The 15,977-nt window shown below is 47.2% G+C and overlaps 1 protein-coding gene across 4 annotated transcripts in view; it reads right to left on the bottom strand.

The window, feature by feature from the left end:
- Positions 1-7,752: 7,752 nt before the first annotated feature.
- ZNF185 (zinc finger protein 185 with LIM domain) overlaps positions 7,753-15,977 on the bottom strand; it is a 45,633-nt gene continuing 37,408 nt past the window's right edge. For all 4 annotated transcript variants that reach the window (XM_024760057.1, XM_024760058.1, XM_024760056.1 and 1 more), the window contains 2 exons: positions 13,504-13,602; positions 7,753-12,596 (listed from right to left, as the gene is read on the bottom strand). In XM_024760057.1, the coding sequence (XP_024615825.1) occupies positions 13,504-13,602 (99 nt within the window). In that variant the 3' untranslated portion in view covers positions 7,753-12,596. The remainder of the gene's footprint in view (positions 12,597-13,503; positions 13,603-15,977) is intronic.

The following is a 15,977-nucleotide window of genomic DNA, read 5'->3' as shown; positions in this document are numbered from 1 at the left end:
CCCCACTCAAGTCCGATGCCTAACAAAGCCCTGCCTCCACCCAAGCCAAAGCCCTGCCCCCACTCAAGCCATGTCCCACCCCTTCCCAAGCGTCATCCCTGTCCCAAGCCCTGACCTCACTCAAGTCCAACTACTGTCCCCAAGCCTCCCGCCCTCATTCCCCTGTTGTCCCCACCCACACCTAAGCCCACCTCCCTAAGTCCCCACGACCCCTCACACACCCGCTACCTCAAACATCCCTCATTCCAGAGCAGGAATACACGTGGTCAGTGGAAGTTGGTGGAGGCCAGGGGAGGAAGGGCTGAAGCCACTTTCCCTCTAGGATAAGGCCCAGAGCCACTAGTCCTGACCGCAATGGCTGTGAGCAGGGTTAGGTGTGGAATAGGTTCCCCTGCGATTCCTAGGCTGGTCGCGGTGCCTGGAAATGGCACGGAATGGATGCGGTGCCATGCCTGATGTAGTGGGATCCCATTTCCAGGGGAAACCTGGAGCCACCAACCCCTGGGACGCCAAGGGAGATGGCAAGGGTCACTGTGCGGAACCCCACGCGGTTTGGATGGCTCTCTGTGCCCCGGGCCCCGACCAGTACCTGCTGGAGATGCCTACAGGCCGAAGCGCCTGTGCACCACGACCACCACGCGTCCGTTACCACGGCTCGCGCGGTGCACACTGGGCCGGCAGCCCGTGGAAAGGGGCTGTCGGGCTGCTGTGCAAAAGTAAAAGCCCGGTGGGTGCTTACTAAATGAAATCCTGATTTTTTTTTTAATTGGTCTGTTTTCTAGGGGAGGACAGCAGAAATACAGCTGCTTCCGGTAAAAATGCAAGGGCACGAAAATGTTTCGTATTCACCAAGAGACCGAAAACTTTCAAAGAATTACATTCTCCCATTATTCCCTCGACTTCACAGCCTAGTACTAGCCACCTAGTACTACCCACCTAGTGCCCAAACTGCCTCCCGCCCTTTTCCAAAGAAAATTTCTTCCACAGAAGGAAGACTGGAATATTTTCCCTGTGGCCCGCGGGACTCGCTGTTCCAGAGAACGGCGTGGGGGGAGCTCAGGTTATCGCACTGGAAATCTGCAAATCTGGTAGATCTTGGTAAAAATGAAAGTTCTGATTCAGGAGGACTGGGGTGGGACTGAGATTCTGCGTTTCTTGAAAGCTAGGTGACTCCCATGCTGCAGATCCCTGACTACGCTTGGAGTACCAAGGCTCTGAAGCCTGTAGTCACTTTTCGGACCAGAAGTTGTGGTCATCTGGTGACAGAATAGATTTCTTTTGCTTTATTCGGGACACAGAAGAAGAGGCTTTTTGATAACGTTTTAATAAAAATATTAAAAGCAGACAAAATTTTAAATTAAAGATTACCTTTAAGTCCAGATATTTCCTATATCAGAGAAGGAGAACACAGACCTGAACATGCCTTACTTATTTGGAACGTACTATTGAGAGGCTGTTAAATCATTCTCCTTCCCATGCCAAGATAAAGGGGTTACCTGCTGGTGTCAGAAAGTTATGGACTCCAAGTGAGACATTTTACTTGAGGGATCTCATAACACTAGCCCACTGTGGCTCCATGAAGCCCCCACTCAGCCACGTAGCATTACAGGTATGAGAAGGTGTCATAAAGGGTGATACCATGGGAAGAGGGGTTCTGACCGCCATGCTGGAAGACAGCAGAGGTTAAGAAATATGTTTGAAAACATGTAACATTATATTAGTTTCAGGTGTGTTTGTATATGTTGCAAAATGATCACCATGATAAGTCTAGCAAACATTTATCACCACACATAGCTTTTTTTTTTCTTATCAGGAGAATTTTAAACATCTACTCTCTCAGCCAATTTCAAATATACAGTACAGTATTATTAACTACAGTCTCCATGCTGTACATTACATCCCCAGGACTTATTTATTTTATGTTTTTGTGTGTATGTATGTGTATATAATGTTTCCTACCTTGATGGTATTACCAAATTAGATTATAAAAGTCTTTCAAGGAGCTCCATTATTATTGCTTTAGAGATACTTAAGTGCTTTTATAAATTGAATACTCAAAATTCTCAGGAATTAGTGACAGTGAATTTGTCCTCACAAAACTTTATTTTAGCAGTAATTTTTTCATATGTAGTATTTCATTCTTTTTTTTTTTTTTTTTTTTTTTTTTGCGGTACGCGGGCCTCTCACTGTTGTGGCCTCCCCCATTGCGGAGCACAGGCTCCAGACGTGCAGGCTCAGTGGCCATGGCTCACGGGCCCAGCAGCTCCGCGGCATGTGGGATCCTCCCAGACCGGGGCACGAACCCGCGTCCCCTGCATCGGCAGGCGGACTCTCAACCACTGCGCCACCAGGGAAGCCCAGTATGTCAGTCTTAAAGATAGTTTCCAAGATCTTTTGCTCACTTAAAACATTACACTTATACTAAATTAACTATGCAGGATGTGTTTTTGTTAAATAAAAGACTAAAGTAAAATGACTAGTTGTTCCAGAATGAAAAAGATGGAAGTGTAGGACAAAACCTGCATGGATATAGTTCTCAGAGGAGATTTTCTCTCTTGTGGTCAAAGCTGGCTAAAGTTCAGTGGGTTTGTTTATAAGATTTAAAAAAATGAGCTATAATATCAAATAGTACACTGACGCAAAACTAGAATTTGATTTTCTCTGTTAAAATGGAAACGTTTCCTTAGATTATTGGTCTGCTCTTCATAAGAGGTAGTAGAAGAGTTTTCTTTACATTTTGAGTAATCTGCCTAGAAAGCAAAGATTCTTTCTTTCTTCTTCTTCTTTTTTATTCAAGACCCTTTTATTCTCTAGTTCTGCCCACATGGAGACAGCCTCCTTGAAAAGGCGCTAAATCCTTCCATTCACTTTAACACCTTGTGCTGAAAACACGTGTTCCAAGGTTTCAACTACGAGATCCACATTCTTAAAGCACTGATTCTTAAACCTCATCTAGATTTCTCCCCTTGGATGGGGGGAGATGACCCAAACACAGAGAAGAACAGCTCAGGACCGCGGGCTCTGCTCGCCCAGAAGACCTTGCCAGCTCCCCTGACCACCCGGCTGGGGCCAGGATTAGGGCCCTGCGACGAGGAGCGCCTGCTGGGCTGCTGCCGCCACAGATGGGCCACACTGCCGTTGGGCGCCTTCTTGCCCCACCCCCCCCGCCCCCGACTGAACAGCTTAGGACTGTGAGCTCTGCTCGCCCAGAAGACCTTGCAGCTTCCCTGACCACCCGGCTGGAGCCAGGATTAGGGCCCTGAGACGAGGGGCACCTGCTGGGCTGCCACCACAGGCCCCAACTCCTGTCCTCTTCACTAGGCTGGCTGTCACCTCTAGTTTCCCTGGAGTCTGGGGATTCCAGACAGTCTCTGCTCACACTTCTGTATCACACCTGCTGCCTCAGCACTGCTGATCTACACCAAGGGGGAAGAGCACACAGAACTGCTTTTCAGCACACCAACGTTCCACACAGAAGTTATTTGATAAGCCTGCAGGCTCTTTTTCATCAGAGGACACTCCCAAGGCCATGACTTCCCCCGGTTCTCCACTGCCCTTGCAAGCAGACTGGACGCGCGTGGCCGCTGTGCTGTGTCCTGTCCTCTTCACTAGGCTGGCTGTCACCTCTAGTTTCCCTGGAGTCTGGGGATTCCAGACAGTCTCTGCTCACACTTCTGTATCACACCTGCTGCCTCAGCACTGCTGATCTACACCAAGGGGGAAGAGCACACAGAACTGCTTTTCAGCACACCAACGTTCCACACAGAAGTTATTTGATAAGCCTGCAGGTTCTTTTTCATCAGAGGACACTCCCAAGGCCATGACTTCCCCCGGCTCCCCACTGCCCTTGCCAGCAGACTGGACGTGCGTGGTCGCCCGTGCTGAGTCAGGCACCCCCCCTTGGCTCCACCCCGGCGCACTCTCCTGGAGAGCTGAGGACGGTGCCCTGGGCTCATCGGCAGGATCTGTCCCGAAGCCAGTCCTAGAGTGACAAGAGCCACACCTGCAGGTCTGTTCCACTGACCAGCCGCACAGGACGGAGCTGGGCCCTCGGACCCGGATCTGGACTGTGTTGGCTGCTCGTTCTTGCCTAGGTTCACAGGCCAACAGCCAGTGTCCTTTTTTTCCCGCTCATCACCGCGCCAGCGGCTCACTCCTACCTGCTGCCGTCACACGCCTGGCAACCTCATGTTCTGGGGCCAGCCAAGAACTGAGACCCCAGCAGGCCCCTAGTTCCCAGCAGGCCAACTCCCCACTAAAGTGCCGCTGCCTAGCCGTGTTCTCGAGGCTGCAGAGCCGGGAGAGTGCAGAGAGCATCGCAAGCCCGGACGCCCCCAGCCCCGGACCCACGATGCTCTCCGGCAGAACCGCTGGAACCTCGCCGCAGCCCCGCCCCCCAACACAGGCGACCTCTGCGCCCGCTTGTCCCGCGGCCCCGGGGCGCACCTCTGGCCAAAGAGTCTTTCTTATCAGAATAATTTTTTTTGCTTTATGTTGACTTTATCATGGCCTTCAACCAAGTCTTGTCACTTTTGAAAGAACTAAGGTTCTTTATAATTGCATTACTTCCAAAGATTTACTTTTAAAATATTTTGTCACTTTGGTTAAATAGACAAGTAATGTTTCTTACTGACACATGATCTTATTTAACCAAGTGTTCAAACGTTCTGACAACTTTTTTTTTTTTTTGCGGTACGTGGGCCTCTCACTGCTGTGGCCTCTCGCGTTGCAGACCACAGGCTCCGGACGCGCAGGCTCAGCGGCCATGGCTCACGGGCCCAGCCGCTCCGCGGCATGTGGGATCTTCCCAGACCGGGGCACGAACCCGTGTCCCCTGCATCGGCAGGCGGACTCTCAACCACTGCACCACCAGGGAAGCCCCCTGACAACTTTTTTATCTTACTTTCCCCACGCTCAAATCCTAAGCGATATATTCTTTTCCTCTTCTTTATTTTTCGTTGCACCCGGTGGCTTGTGAGATCTTATTTCCCTGACCAGGGATTGAACCCTGGCCCTCGGCAGGGAAAGTGCTGAGTCCTAACCACTGGAACGGCAGCGAATTCCCCTGAGTGGTATATTCTTGATCTCAAAGCTTATTTGAGTTTTCCCTGATAGAGCCTGGAAAATCACAAAGTATCTCTTCCCTTGTAAAAACAGAGGTGCCAGAAATAATTAGGTTTATTTGATATATTGAGTTTCATGGGAGGCTTTGTCATATCATAAGAGATGCCTAACCTTCTCTAGGTTACGTTTGTGTGAGCGAAATATCATTAATATAAATGTTTCAGAAACCGCATAAACTTCCTGGCGGTTTGTCAATGCCCTCAGTGTTCATGATACATCCTGGTATTGCTTTGCCTGATATTAAACAGTGCAATGTTATCAATCATAATTGTAGTTATCTTTTGAAACGTTGCATGCCACAGAAACAACAAAATTTCCTTGTCAATTGCATCATTTTTGCAATGAGCTCTCATGAGATCTTTAACCATGAGCATTTAAAATCTTCTGTCCTGCACTAAGGCTTCCCTGAAAGTGCTTGCAATCAGCTACAGGCCAGAATGCTTCACCTGCAAGAAAAAGGGACCGCCTCAGACCCCCATGGAAAGGACTACGCCAGATGCTCTGAGGCACAAGGTTCTGATGCCATTACTTAAATAGCTTTGAAATCCTGTCACTGGACTAAGCCAGAATTCCCAGAACTCTGGTGAAGAAGCTGATGGATATAGGGAACCCTTTCTCATTTCTCTTAAGCTATCCATAACTGATAACAATTTAGTAGACTATACTTTCATAAGTGGACACAAACCATTTATTTTTTCCTCCCTGCCCAATCCCTCTAGAATTTGGAAATTATTTTTCAGCACTCTTATTTTCATGGTCATACAGTTATATGCCTAGGTTCAATAAGAACCTGCCTTTCTTATTAACAGGACATAATTGGAAACACTGGTTATATAACCAAGGCTTTGACTGGAATGTCATATTTGTAAATGATGTTCATAGAATCACGTATGACCTGACAATTTTAAGGAACTCGGGTTGAGCTTATGAAGCCAAGTCTTATAAAACTCCCTTGGGAACCTGGTACTTGGCTTACAGAGTTCCCAGCCTTATAGATGAGTAAGGAAGGTCTCTTCTTGGCAAGTCCAGGAAACTCAGGTTGTTTTGGGTACCTTGAGAAGAGAGGAATTCACCAATATGTATATATAGGAACCACGGGTGATATCTGGTGGTGAGTTCTTGGCTTGGTTTACTAGCTTCGAGAGGCTTTAAAAGTCCAAGCTGAAATTCTTCATAAAAACTTCAGCAAAGCAAACTTACAAGGCCTGTATGGCCAATGACCATCCTGGCTGCACCTGTGCAAATAATCAGGTCAAATCTAGTAAGACCAGAGTTAGTTTGCAATCAAGAATAACCTTACTGGAGATGATCTTTGATCAAAAGGAGGGTGAGCATTGACAGAAATTTTGCATTTCATTAGAAAATACTATGAGATGTGGGTTATGACATTCTGGTCCTGTTCATTGTCTCTGAGCTATTTTGCCCCTTTTTGTAAAACTTCATGGTTTTGTTACCATGTAAGAATTTGTAAATTGGACTGAATCCTGCAATCTTGCACACATTGTCAACACTTAAGAAATTTTCAGTTATTCCAATTTCTTTCGGTATCTGGCTACAACCCTCCAAACTAACATTTCTCATTTTCCTCTCTCCCTCCTGATTCGGCACCACAGACCTGAAAGCTGACTGCCTAGATCCTTAGGAAGACTCTAAGTTGTCTTTAAGCATAGATGAATTGGAAAAAAAATGCTTGTTAATCAAAGTTTGGTTCAGCTTCTCTCCTTCCTCCAGGCCCCTGAACTTTGGCCCACCCCCAGCCTGAGTCAGCAGACAGTCCCTCCTGAGAATAGACTGGCCTCTCTGATCTGCTACGCAATCATGCCGCCACTTCATCCCACTTCCCCACATCCAATTCTTTCTAACCTTGCTTACTCTTTAAAAAAGAAAAACTTTTTCCCTAACTTTTCAGATGCTTGCAGAATTTACTAGCACAGCATTCTCCCTATTGTAAAAGTCCCCCTCCCTCTGTTGCAAAAGTCCCTTTCCCCTCTTTCAACAATTCTTCTGAATAAAAGTCTCTCCTTAATGAGTCTGTATTTGTTTTTTATTTGACAATACTTAACAGACAATAAAACACATCCATTTTAAGTGTACATATGATGAGTTTTGACAAATGTATACATTCGTATATGCTCACCATCCCAATCAAGGTTTAGAATGTTTACATCCCTCCATCTAAGGGTGCATACTGTATGATTCCATTTATGTCAAACTCTTTATATAAAACTTTCTATGTAAAATGCTTTAAAATACAAAGTAATGCACAGCAGCAGAAAGCAGATAGGTGGCTGCAGGATAGAAGGATTACAAAGAAGCAGGAGGAAAGTTTTGAGGGTGATGTATATATTCACTATTTTAATGGGGTGATGAGTCCACAGATACATACATGTGTCAAAACTAATTTTAAAAAGTGAACACTTTTTTTTTTTTTTTTTTGGTGGTACGCGGGCCTCTCACTGTTGTGGCCTCTCCCCTTGCGGAGCACAGGCTCCGGACGCGCGGGCTCAGCGGCCATGGCTCACGGGCCCAGCCGCTCCGCGGCATGTGGGATCCTCCCGGACCGGGGCACGAACCCGCGTCGCCTGCATCGGCAGGCGGACTGTCAGCCACTGCGCCACCAGGGAAGCCCAGTGAACAATTTTAATGTGTGCAGTTCCTTGTGTGTTAAATATATCTCAGTAAAGCTTTTAAAAATTGAGTGTGCAGGCAATCTTCACTAGAATGGCCTGTAGCAATGTCTCACAGCCAGAGGACTTTAGAAAGAGACCCACACGTTCCCAAGCAGAGAGTTAGACGCAGAAAGCACCCAGAGGAGGAGGTCACGCTGATTACGTTATGAAGAGTGCAGCAGACAGGAGTTCCTGGGCAGTGGGGGGTGGGACGGGGAGGGAACACGGGCAGCATTCATGAGCAGGGCTCAGTGTTCAGAGGATGTTCAAAAGGAAAGGAATCCTGCAGATGGCATTAGATAACGGGCCTGGCACACAAAGTGCTCCTTGGGCGACAGCACTGTGCAGAAGGTGTTCAGAGACAGAGTGTACAGTGAGGAAGGGCTGGAGCAGGGATTCTTCATGGGACAGATGGCATGGTGGGAAACACTCACAGGTAGAGTGCATGCTCCGGAAGCCATTCACAGGCAGGACACGCGGTACAGAAGAAGGTTGGGTGGAGACAGCATTAACGGGGAAGCCCATCAGGAAAGCAGTGCCACTCCTTCCCTAGCAGGAAGGGTTGAGAACAAGGAATCAGTGGCTTACACAAGCAGTAGAAGGCTGGAGCAGTGAAGGTCAGGGAAAGTCTGCTGCTGGTACACGAGGAAAAAGCCCCCAGCGGTTCCACCCGCAGGAGGTTTCCCAGAAGGCACCGGGGAAAAAGCCAGGTGTAGCCTCTTTTGGACACCCCATATTTTTCTTACAAGTGATAACAACAGTGACACTATGCTTCTGCTTAGCATGACGCAACCATACCTCACATACGTGAATATGCCTTTGCCTTCTTCAAGAAGGGGGGACGTCAAAAGTCCCATTAGATACGCCCTCATTCTCTGGGGCAGATCTAAATATATAATAGCAAAGCAAGCCGAAGTATGCATAGCTTCCGTAGCTGTTATTTTTGCAACTGGCCGTGAGGTCATAGTATTCGTAACTTCCTTTTCCACTAGCATTTCAGTTCCCTATGACCTCGTCTAGCTGGCTGTGGTTGTCTGCCAGGCAGTAAGATACAAACCTCTATTCCTAACCAAGCTGGTCCCTTAGTGGTCCTGCCTGCATGAGTCATCACAGTCATCCGTTATCTTACGTTATTGCACGTGGGAACACTAGGAGACACTCCCAGAAGACTCTCCTCCTGGGTTTGCTATGTGGTCCTTGCAGCGACCCTTTTCCCCTCGATCGTCAGGAGCGCTCAGCCGGCAGGTAAATAACACCCTTCTTGTTGATTCAGGGGCAAGAGGGGCCCCAAATGGCCACGTAGTGATCTCAACTTTGAATTCAATGTAATCAGCGTTGGGTCCCCTGGTGGAAGCTTTCCTCCCTTGGGAAGTTCATGGGAAAAGGATACTGCGCAGAGAAGCATCACAAGAGAAATGGGTGTATGGGTTGGGGGCCCTCACAGGTGTGGACCCATAAAGGGGAAGGAGGAATGGGGGAGGCTGGGTACTGGGGATCAACCGGCTTGGTGGGAACCTGGTCTGCTAAGCCATTTTTCAAAATAACTCTACCCTATTTTTTTCCTAGGTCTTTGTGTCACATGCTATCACCAACAGAGACTCCAGGTCCTGGTTAGGAGCTACTGTTATAGTTCTTGCCTTTGAAGCGGTAAAACCTCTTCTTCCTTTCCCAAATGTACTCATGTAGCCAAGATGGTGGCCGAGGTTGGGGTGAGAAAGTAGCTACAGGGACACTAGTTCAATACCTACTGAATGCTGGGTCCCAACGTCCCTGCTCAGTTGTAGAGGGATTTCTCTGTCATGTCTTCTATCTTTGGACTGACTTCCTGACCACCCTTTTTGGCCCCAGGCTGGATCAAGACATCGATGACACGCAAACTATATTTTCGGAAACAAAACCTGGAAGCATGGATCACGTGATAGGCAGAATGACTGTTCCACAGGATTCTGACCGCTTGGGCACCAGCCTTAATGAGCGAGGTGAAAGTCCTGCCTGTCGGTACACATCTGGAGGAATGGGTTCGGACGTGCGGTTGGGGGCACCTCTGAGGGTTAAGAGATGCATACGCAGAATTCCTGTCAGAGTTGATGGGACCAGTGGTGTTTAAATGGGAGAAGAGTTGACAGAGGAAGAACCCAACAAGTGTATTTACCGATTTTAGGGGCTGGCATATAAAAGAGGGATTACAGATTACCAGTGGGCGATAGTTAAAGGGAACAGGTTGTAAGTCAGCTGAGGAACGCATTTCCACAGACAGAATGGGCTTGTAAGGGACTGAGCTCTTGGTCACTGCAAGAGTTCAATAAGGACTGTCGACAATGAAAGGAAGGATGGGCCCGAAAGAATAAAATCTCCTTCATGCGATCTGACAGGTCTAGAATCGCACACTCGCTGTGCATGCATAGTTTCTAGATAATGCTGTTGTTTTCTCTTTAGATTTGATACTTCTTAAAAGTATTTGCTTCTGTAGAGAAAACTTTGATACTCCTTAAAGTATTTATTTGCTCTTGTAAAGAGAGTGGCTTCAGGTAATAGGAGAAAATAAATCACACAGCCAAATACACCAAGTTATTACACCTATAAAAGGGAACCTTAACATTTACACATGAAATATCTTACCATTTATTATAATTGTGTACATTAATGAGTTAAGCAAGTATGATTAAGAATTCTAGGCAAATGAAAAGAAGCGAAAGTGTAATGCAACCACCTCTCTTCCTTAAGTCCGAAGAATTCTGTGCCATTTAAACATGAAAGAGACTTTTTCAGATTGGAGTCAGTATCTTGCATGTTGGTTCTAAAACTCTCTTAAAGGCAGAGTGTATCTAGAAGGCGGGGAAGCCAGCCTATCTTGCACCTCTTGATCCTGCCAAGACTCAGGGGTGCTACCTCCCACCCAGAGGCACGACCTTTCTTTCCCTTTCACTCATTCATTCAGCACCTATGTGTCAGTCCCTACCGTCGTGAGGAAAACCAGCTCATGCTTTGTGCGAGTACATGGCCAGTTTTCCACTCCACAGCGAATCTGACGCACATCTATGGAAATAAATGGAACATTCCTCTCTGATCATTTGGCAGGAAGAAGAAGTCCACCAGCCAACGTGCACAGGGCTCAGAAACTGGAGAGAGATGGAGAGGCATTTTCTAATTAAACCAAGAGAAAACGCCCTCATTTTTCATCAGAAAAACCGTCAGGTTGTCCTTTCGAGGAACTTACACAGTGATGCTGGTCCCAAAGGCAGAGGGGCCCAGTGGAACCTGAGCAGAGCATCAGCTGACTGCATGAATGGGCCTGCATCTGTCCAGCTGGCCGACAGGTATCCCTGTTCCAAGTACCTGGGGTCTCAGTAGTTGCCACTAGCATGGGACAGAGTCTGGACCGGAAAATGGGAGGTCACTGAGGGCCCTGTGCCCAGATCGGCTAGCCTACTGGAGCTTCCCCTGGGTTGACAAGCTCGTCTTTGGGAAGGTCTGTGAGTCAAATCTGTGCCCAGCTGACAGTATTTCAGTCCAGAAGTGTTTTCATGGAAAAGGGAGGTGAGAGGGCCAGTTTGGCCCTTCTGGTATTTTATGGGGACCCAGGATGCCCAGAGGAGGGGTGCAATTCCCCACCTTCCCCTCTGTAAAAGTGTGCGTCGGGTGTCACCTCCACACAGTGTTTCACGCGTACTCAGCATGAAATCGATGTGCGTGTTTCTCATTACTGCTACTGGAGAGGGCATGGGTGCTGGCGAGTGTTACATGGGTGCATTGTGCAAAACGCAACGACCGCCTCCCCGAGCCTCAACACCCTCACTTGCAAACTGCGGGGAAGAATGCCCTCTGTACACGACTAGCATGGGCGTTAACGCCCCCACTTCGCGATAATGCCTGGTACGCGGTAAGGCCTCAAGAAACGTTAGCTCATTTTCTCCCTTCATAATCCTGCTGGGGTCTATAGACCCTAAAACTGGCTTTAGGGGATTTCTGTGTAAAGTTGAGGGATCGGACATTGAGGGCAAAGGTATTAATTAGCTAGCAAGATTCAGACACAGATGTCCCTTTGGTCAGTAGCCTCTTAAGAATCACATCCTACAGAATTTAAACCTAACGTGTAAACTTTCTAATACATGTCCACATGCCTGCAGGACAAAACGCAACTATACCGAAAGGTAGGTAGGTAGGAGGTCATTAAAATCCGCTACGTAACTCAATCAAAAGCAACTAACTAGTTGTAAAAGTATACGGAAAGTTTCAAAAATATATATGGCAAATAGACAAGCTGAACATTAGCCTATGTCAATCCCTAGCATTCAGCGTCTGCAAATTACCCACCAGGGATCGTCAACAGTCTTTAACCCCTCAGAAGCTTCAGGAGGTCTCCTTCTTCTGTCAAGTTCCAAAGGTACACTCAGAGCTGCGAACCAGAATGTGATTTGCTCTCTGTCCCGAGAGTCAGGATACACCGCACCCCACGCTCTTGTCCGTGACTATTGTACCAGGCCACCTAAACTCATCAGGAAGCTGACCAGTCTGAGGGAAGCCAAAATGGAATTACTGTTCAATCCTCTTTGCTTGAGCCGGAAGTAACATAATGGATGGGAAGTGCTTTCTAAGCTCTAAAAAGCCACACACACAAGTAATTATCATAACATCATTAAGATATGCTCCTGGATGTAAGCAAGTTCAACTTAAGAAGAGCAGAAACGTGAAGCAATCACATGGAGGAGAGAGGAAGTGAGGGAAGAAGAGTCAGCAACTGGGGGCTCGTGGGGACAGTCAAACTTGTCCAGGAGTTATCAGCTTCTTCTTAGCCTGGAGGAGCTAAAAGAAAATAGAAGGATCCATGAGATTGGAAATACACAGCCGATCCAGTGAGCAGTCAGAAGCCCTTGGCGAGGGTGACTGCTCCAGGCACCGGGAGTGACAGTCCAGGTCAACGTGTCTTCTGGAGAAAAGGCGGAACAGGCCTGTGGCTGGTGGAGGGCCCGGTTGGTACCGATTCCCACTGCCTTCAAGGGAGATATTCTGCTCTGTGCTTCTGGCTGAGAAGGGTCACTGGGCCCCGTGAAGCTCAGACACCGGGGTCGATCCCACGGGCTTTCAGCATGCAAACCTGACTTCAGGCAGAGTTCACAATGTGGCCCGGAGGCCGCCCAGGCGCCGGGACAGCACCATCACCTCCCACACACGCCTGCGTATCCTGGCCTTTACCTGCTGCTGCTACCCAGCTGTGTATCTGTTTTACTGAATACCTCGGCTGAGGCCTGATCTGACGCTATATGAGCAATGCTGGAGGCGACTCAAAGGAATGTGGCAGAGAGCCCCGGACCTGAATCTGAAGTCCTGGGTTGAGGTCCTGACTCTGCCATCTACAAGCCAGGTGTTTCCCCATGTCCTTTTCCTTTCTGGGTCTTCACTTCCTTGTTCCCAAATGAGGCTAACAACATAGGCCTGGCCAGCATTTCAGGGCAGCTAGAGGGCTTAGCTGAGGTGCCGCATGGAAGGTGCTTCTTGACAGGAAGAGACAATGACTCCTGCAACTTGGAAATGTCCATGGGGAGGGTCTTTATCTGCGCCACCTAAGACTTCAAAGTATCACAAGGCATAGGGACACAAGGACTCGGGGTCCCCTGAACATAAAGGCTAAGAGAGATAGCACTGTCCCAGGTCAGGACTCAGGGAGAGACCAGAGCACATTTCTGCCCTCTAGTAAGTTTCCAGCACCCACCTAGAAGAGCTTCTCATAGCATTTCCCACAGTGGATGGAGTCACGGTGAATGAAGATCTGATCCAGAAGCTCACCCATCGGTTTACCGCAAATCCCACACTGAAAGAGAAAGCAAGCTAGAGGTCAGCACACAAGTGAAGCAATATAAACGAGTGGAGTGGGCAGGCTCCAGGCTGATGGCACATCCTGGACTTCGAAGCAGACAATTTAAAAATGGCTAACAGAGACAAAACCCAAACACAAACAAAAAAAAACCTAACAGGCAGAATGATCACACAGTGGTTAGGAGCCCAGGTTTCAGAATTGGGCCTGGGTTTGAGCCCTGAATCCACTACTTATTAGCTAGGTGAGCTTGGGTAAGTTACTGAGGCTCCCTGAGCCTCCATTTCCTCATCTACAGGAGGGTTTTAATTGTGACATTTAAAGTCCAAAAGAAGGTGACATGAAGGCCCACTGAAAGGTAAAGATATTTCAGCAGTCCAGCCGCTCCGGCGTGTCTCTCCAGCAAACGTCTAAAGGATGAGGACAGTCAGCCATCTGCAGCAGAGCCTCCTGGTACGAGGAGTCAGAGCAGGGTGGCCTGCAGACAGTCTCAACTAAGAGGAGACCAAGAGTCCCCATGTTTCCGAGACTCCAGCTGTCTTCAGGCCCAGCCTGGCTAAGGCTGCTGGCTTCCAGCTGAAAGCAGCGGAGAGCGGCCACAAGGGTCCCCAAGTCCCTCTGTGGGTTCTCACCAAGCACCTCTCTAGTGGCTCTTTCTTCCGTTTTTCAGTTCCTGTCTCCTGGCCATTTATTTTTTGAATTTTATTTTATTTACTTTTTTATACAGCAGGTTCTTATTAGTCATCCATTTTATACACTTCGGTGTAAACATGTCAATCCCAATCTCCCAATTCATCACACCACCACCCCCCGTTGCTTTCCCCGCTTGGTGTCCATACGTTTGTGCTCTACATCTGTGTCTCTATCTCTGCCATGCAAACCGGTTCATCTGTACCATTTTTCTAGGTTCCACATATATGCGTCAATATACGATATTTGTTTTCCTCTTTCTGACTTAACTTCACTCTGTATGACAGTCTCTAGATTCATCCACGTCTCTACAGATGACCCAATTTCATTCCTTTTGATGGCTGAGTAATATTCCATTGTATCTATGTACCACTTCTTCTTTATCCATTCGTCTGTCAATGGGCATTTAGGTTGCTTCCATGACCTGGCTATTATAAATAGTGCTGCAATGAACACAGGGGTGCATGTGTCTTTTTGAATTATGGTATTCTCCGGGTATATGCCCAGTAGTGGGATTGTTGGGTCATATGGTAATTCTATTTTTAGTTTTTTAGGGAACCTCCATACTGGTCTCCATAGTGGCTGTATCAATTTACATCGCCACCAATAGTGGAAGAGGGTTCCCTTTTCTCCACACCCACTCCAGCATTTATTGTTTATAGATTTTTTTTTTTCTCCCTCTTTTTCTTGATGAGTCTGGCTAATGGTTTAACAATTTTGTTTGTCTTCTCAAAGAACCAGCTTTTACTTTTATCGATCTTTGCTTATGTTTTCTTTGTTTCTATTTCATTTATTTCTGCTCTGATCTTTACGGTTTCTCTCTTTCTACTAACTTTGGGTTTTGTTTGTTCTCCTTTCCTTTGTTTTGGGTTTGTTCTTATAGGTCCTTTTCTTCTCTTGTGTTTCCCACTTAGAGAACTTCCTTTAGCATTTGTTGTAGAGCTGGTTTTGTGGTGCTGACTTCTCTTAGCTTTTGCTTGTCTGTAAAGCTTTTGATTTCTCCATCGAATCTAATGAGATCCTTGCCGGGTAGAGTAATCCTGGTTGTAGATTCTTCCCTTTCATCACTTTAAGTATATCATGCCACTCCCTTCTGGCTTGTAGAGTTTCTGCTGAGAAATCAGGTGTTAACCTTATGGGAGTTCCTTTGTATGTTATTTGTCGTTTTTCCCTTGCTGCTTTCAATAATTTTTCTTTGTCTTTTTCTTTAATTTTTGCCAATTTGATTACTGTGTGTCTCGGCATGTTTCTCATTGGGTTTATCCTGTATGGGATTCTCTGCATTTCCTGGACTTGGGTGGCTATTTCCTTTCCCATGTTAGGGATTTTTTTTCTGCTTTAAAATATACTCTTTATTTTTTTCAGTTATAAAAATAATACATTATCTAAACAGATAGCTTAGGAAGCACAAAAATCCACCCAGGTAAACGACAACAAGAGCCCCTCCATCCCACCAGCCAGAGATAAGCGCTGCTGGTGTCTGTGACAAAGGAGCACCTGAGGCCGTGCACCGTGTACAGATGATGCCTTTTAAGTCCGGGCAGAAGACAGAAGAACTCACACTAGAAGGAAGGCTGCATGCAGTAAGGCTCCAAAGTTTCTGCACGTAGAACGATGGCCTTAAAGTCTCCTCCCCTTGACCATTTTTGATGCTGCAGAGCCCCACCCACCCGGGGACACAG

This window comes from Neophocaena asiaeorientalis, unplaced genomic scaffold, assembly GCF_003031525.2.
Source record: "Neophocaena asiaeorientalis asiaeorientalis breed wild unplaced genomic scaffold, Neophocaena_asiaeorientalis_V1.1 scaffold1340, whole genome shotgun sequence".
NCBI classification, from domain to species: domain Eukaryota; kingdom Metazoa; phylum Chordata; class Mammalia; order Artiodactyla; family Phocoenidae; genus Neophocaena; species Neophocaena asiaeorientalis.
Note: the sequence above shows the minus strand (reverse complement) of the source record. Positions and strands in the feature narration are given on the sequence as shown.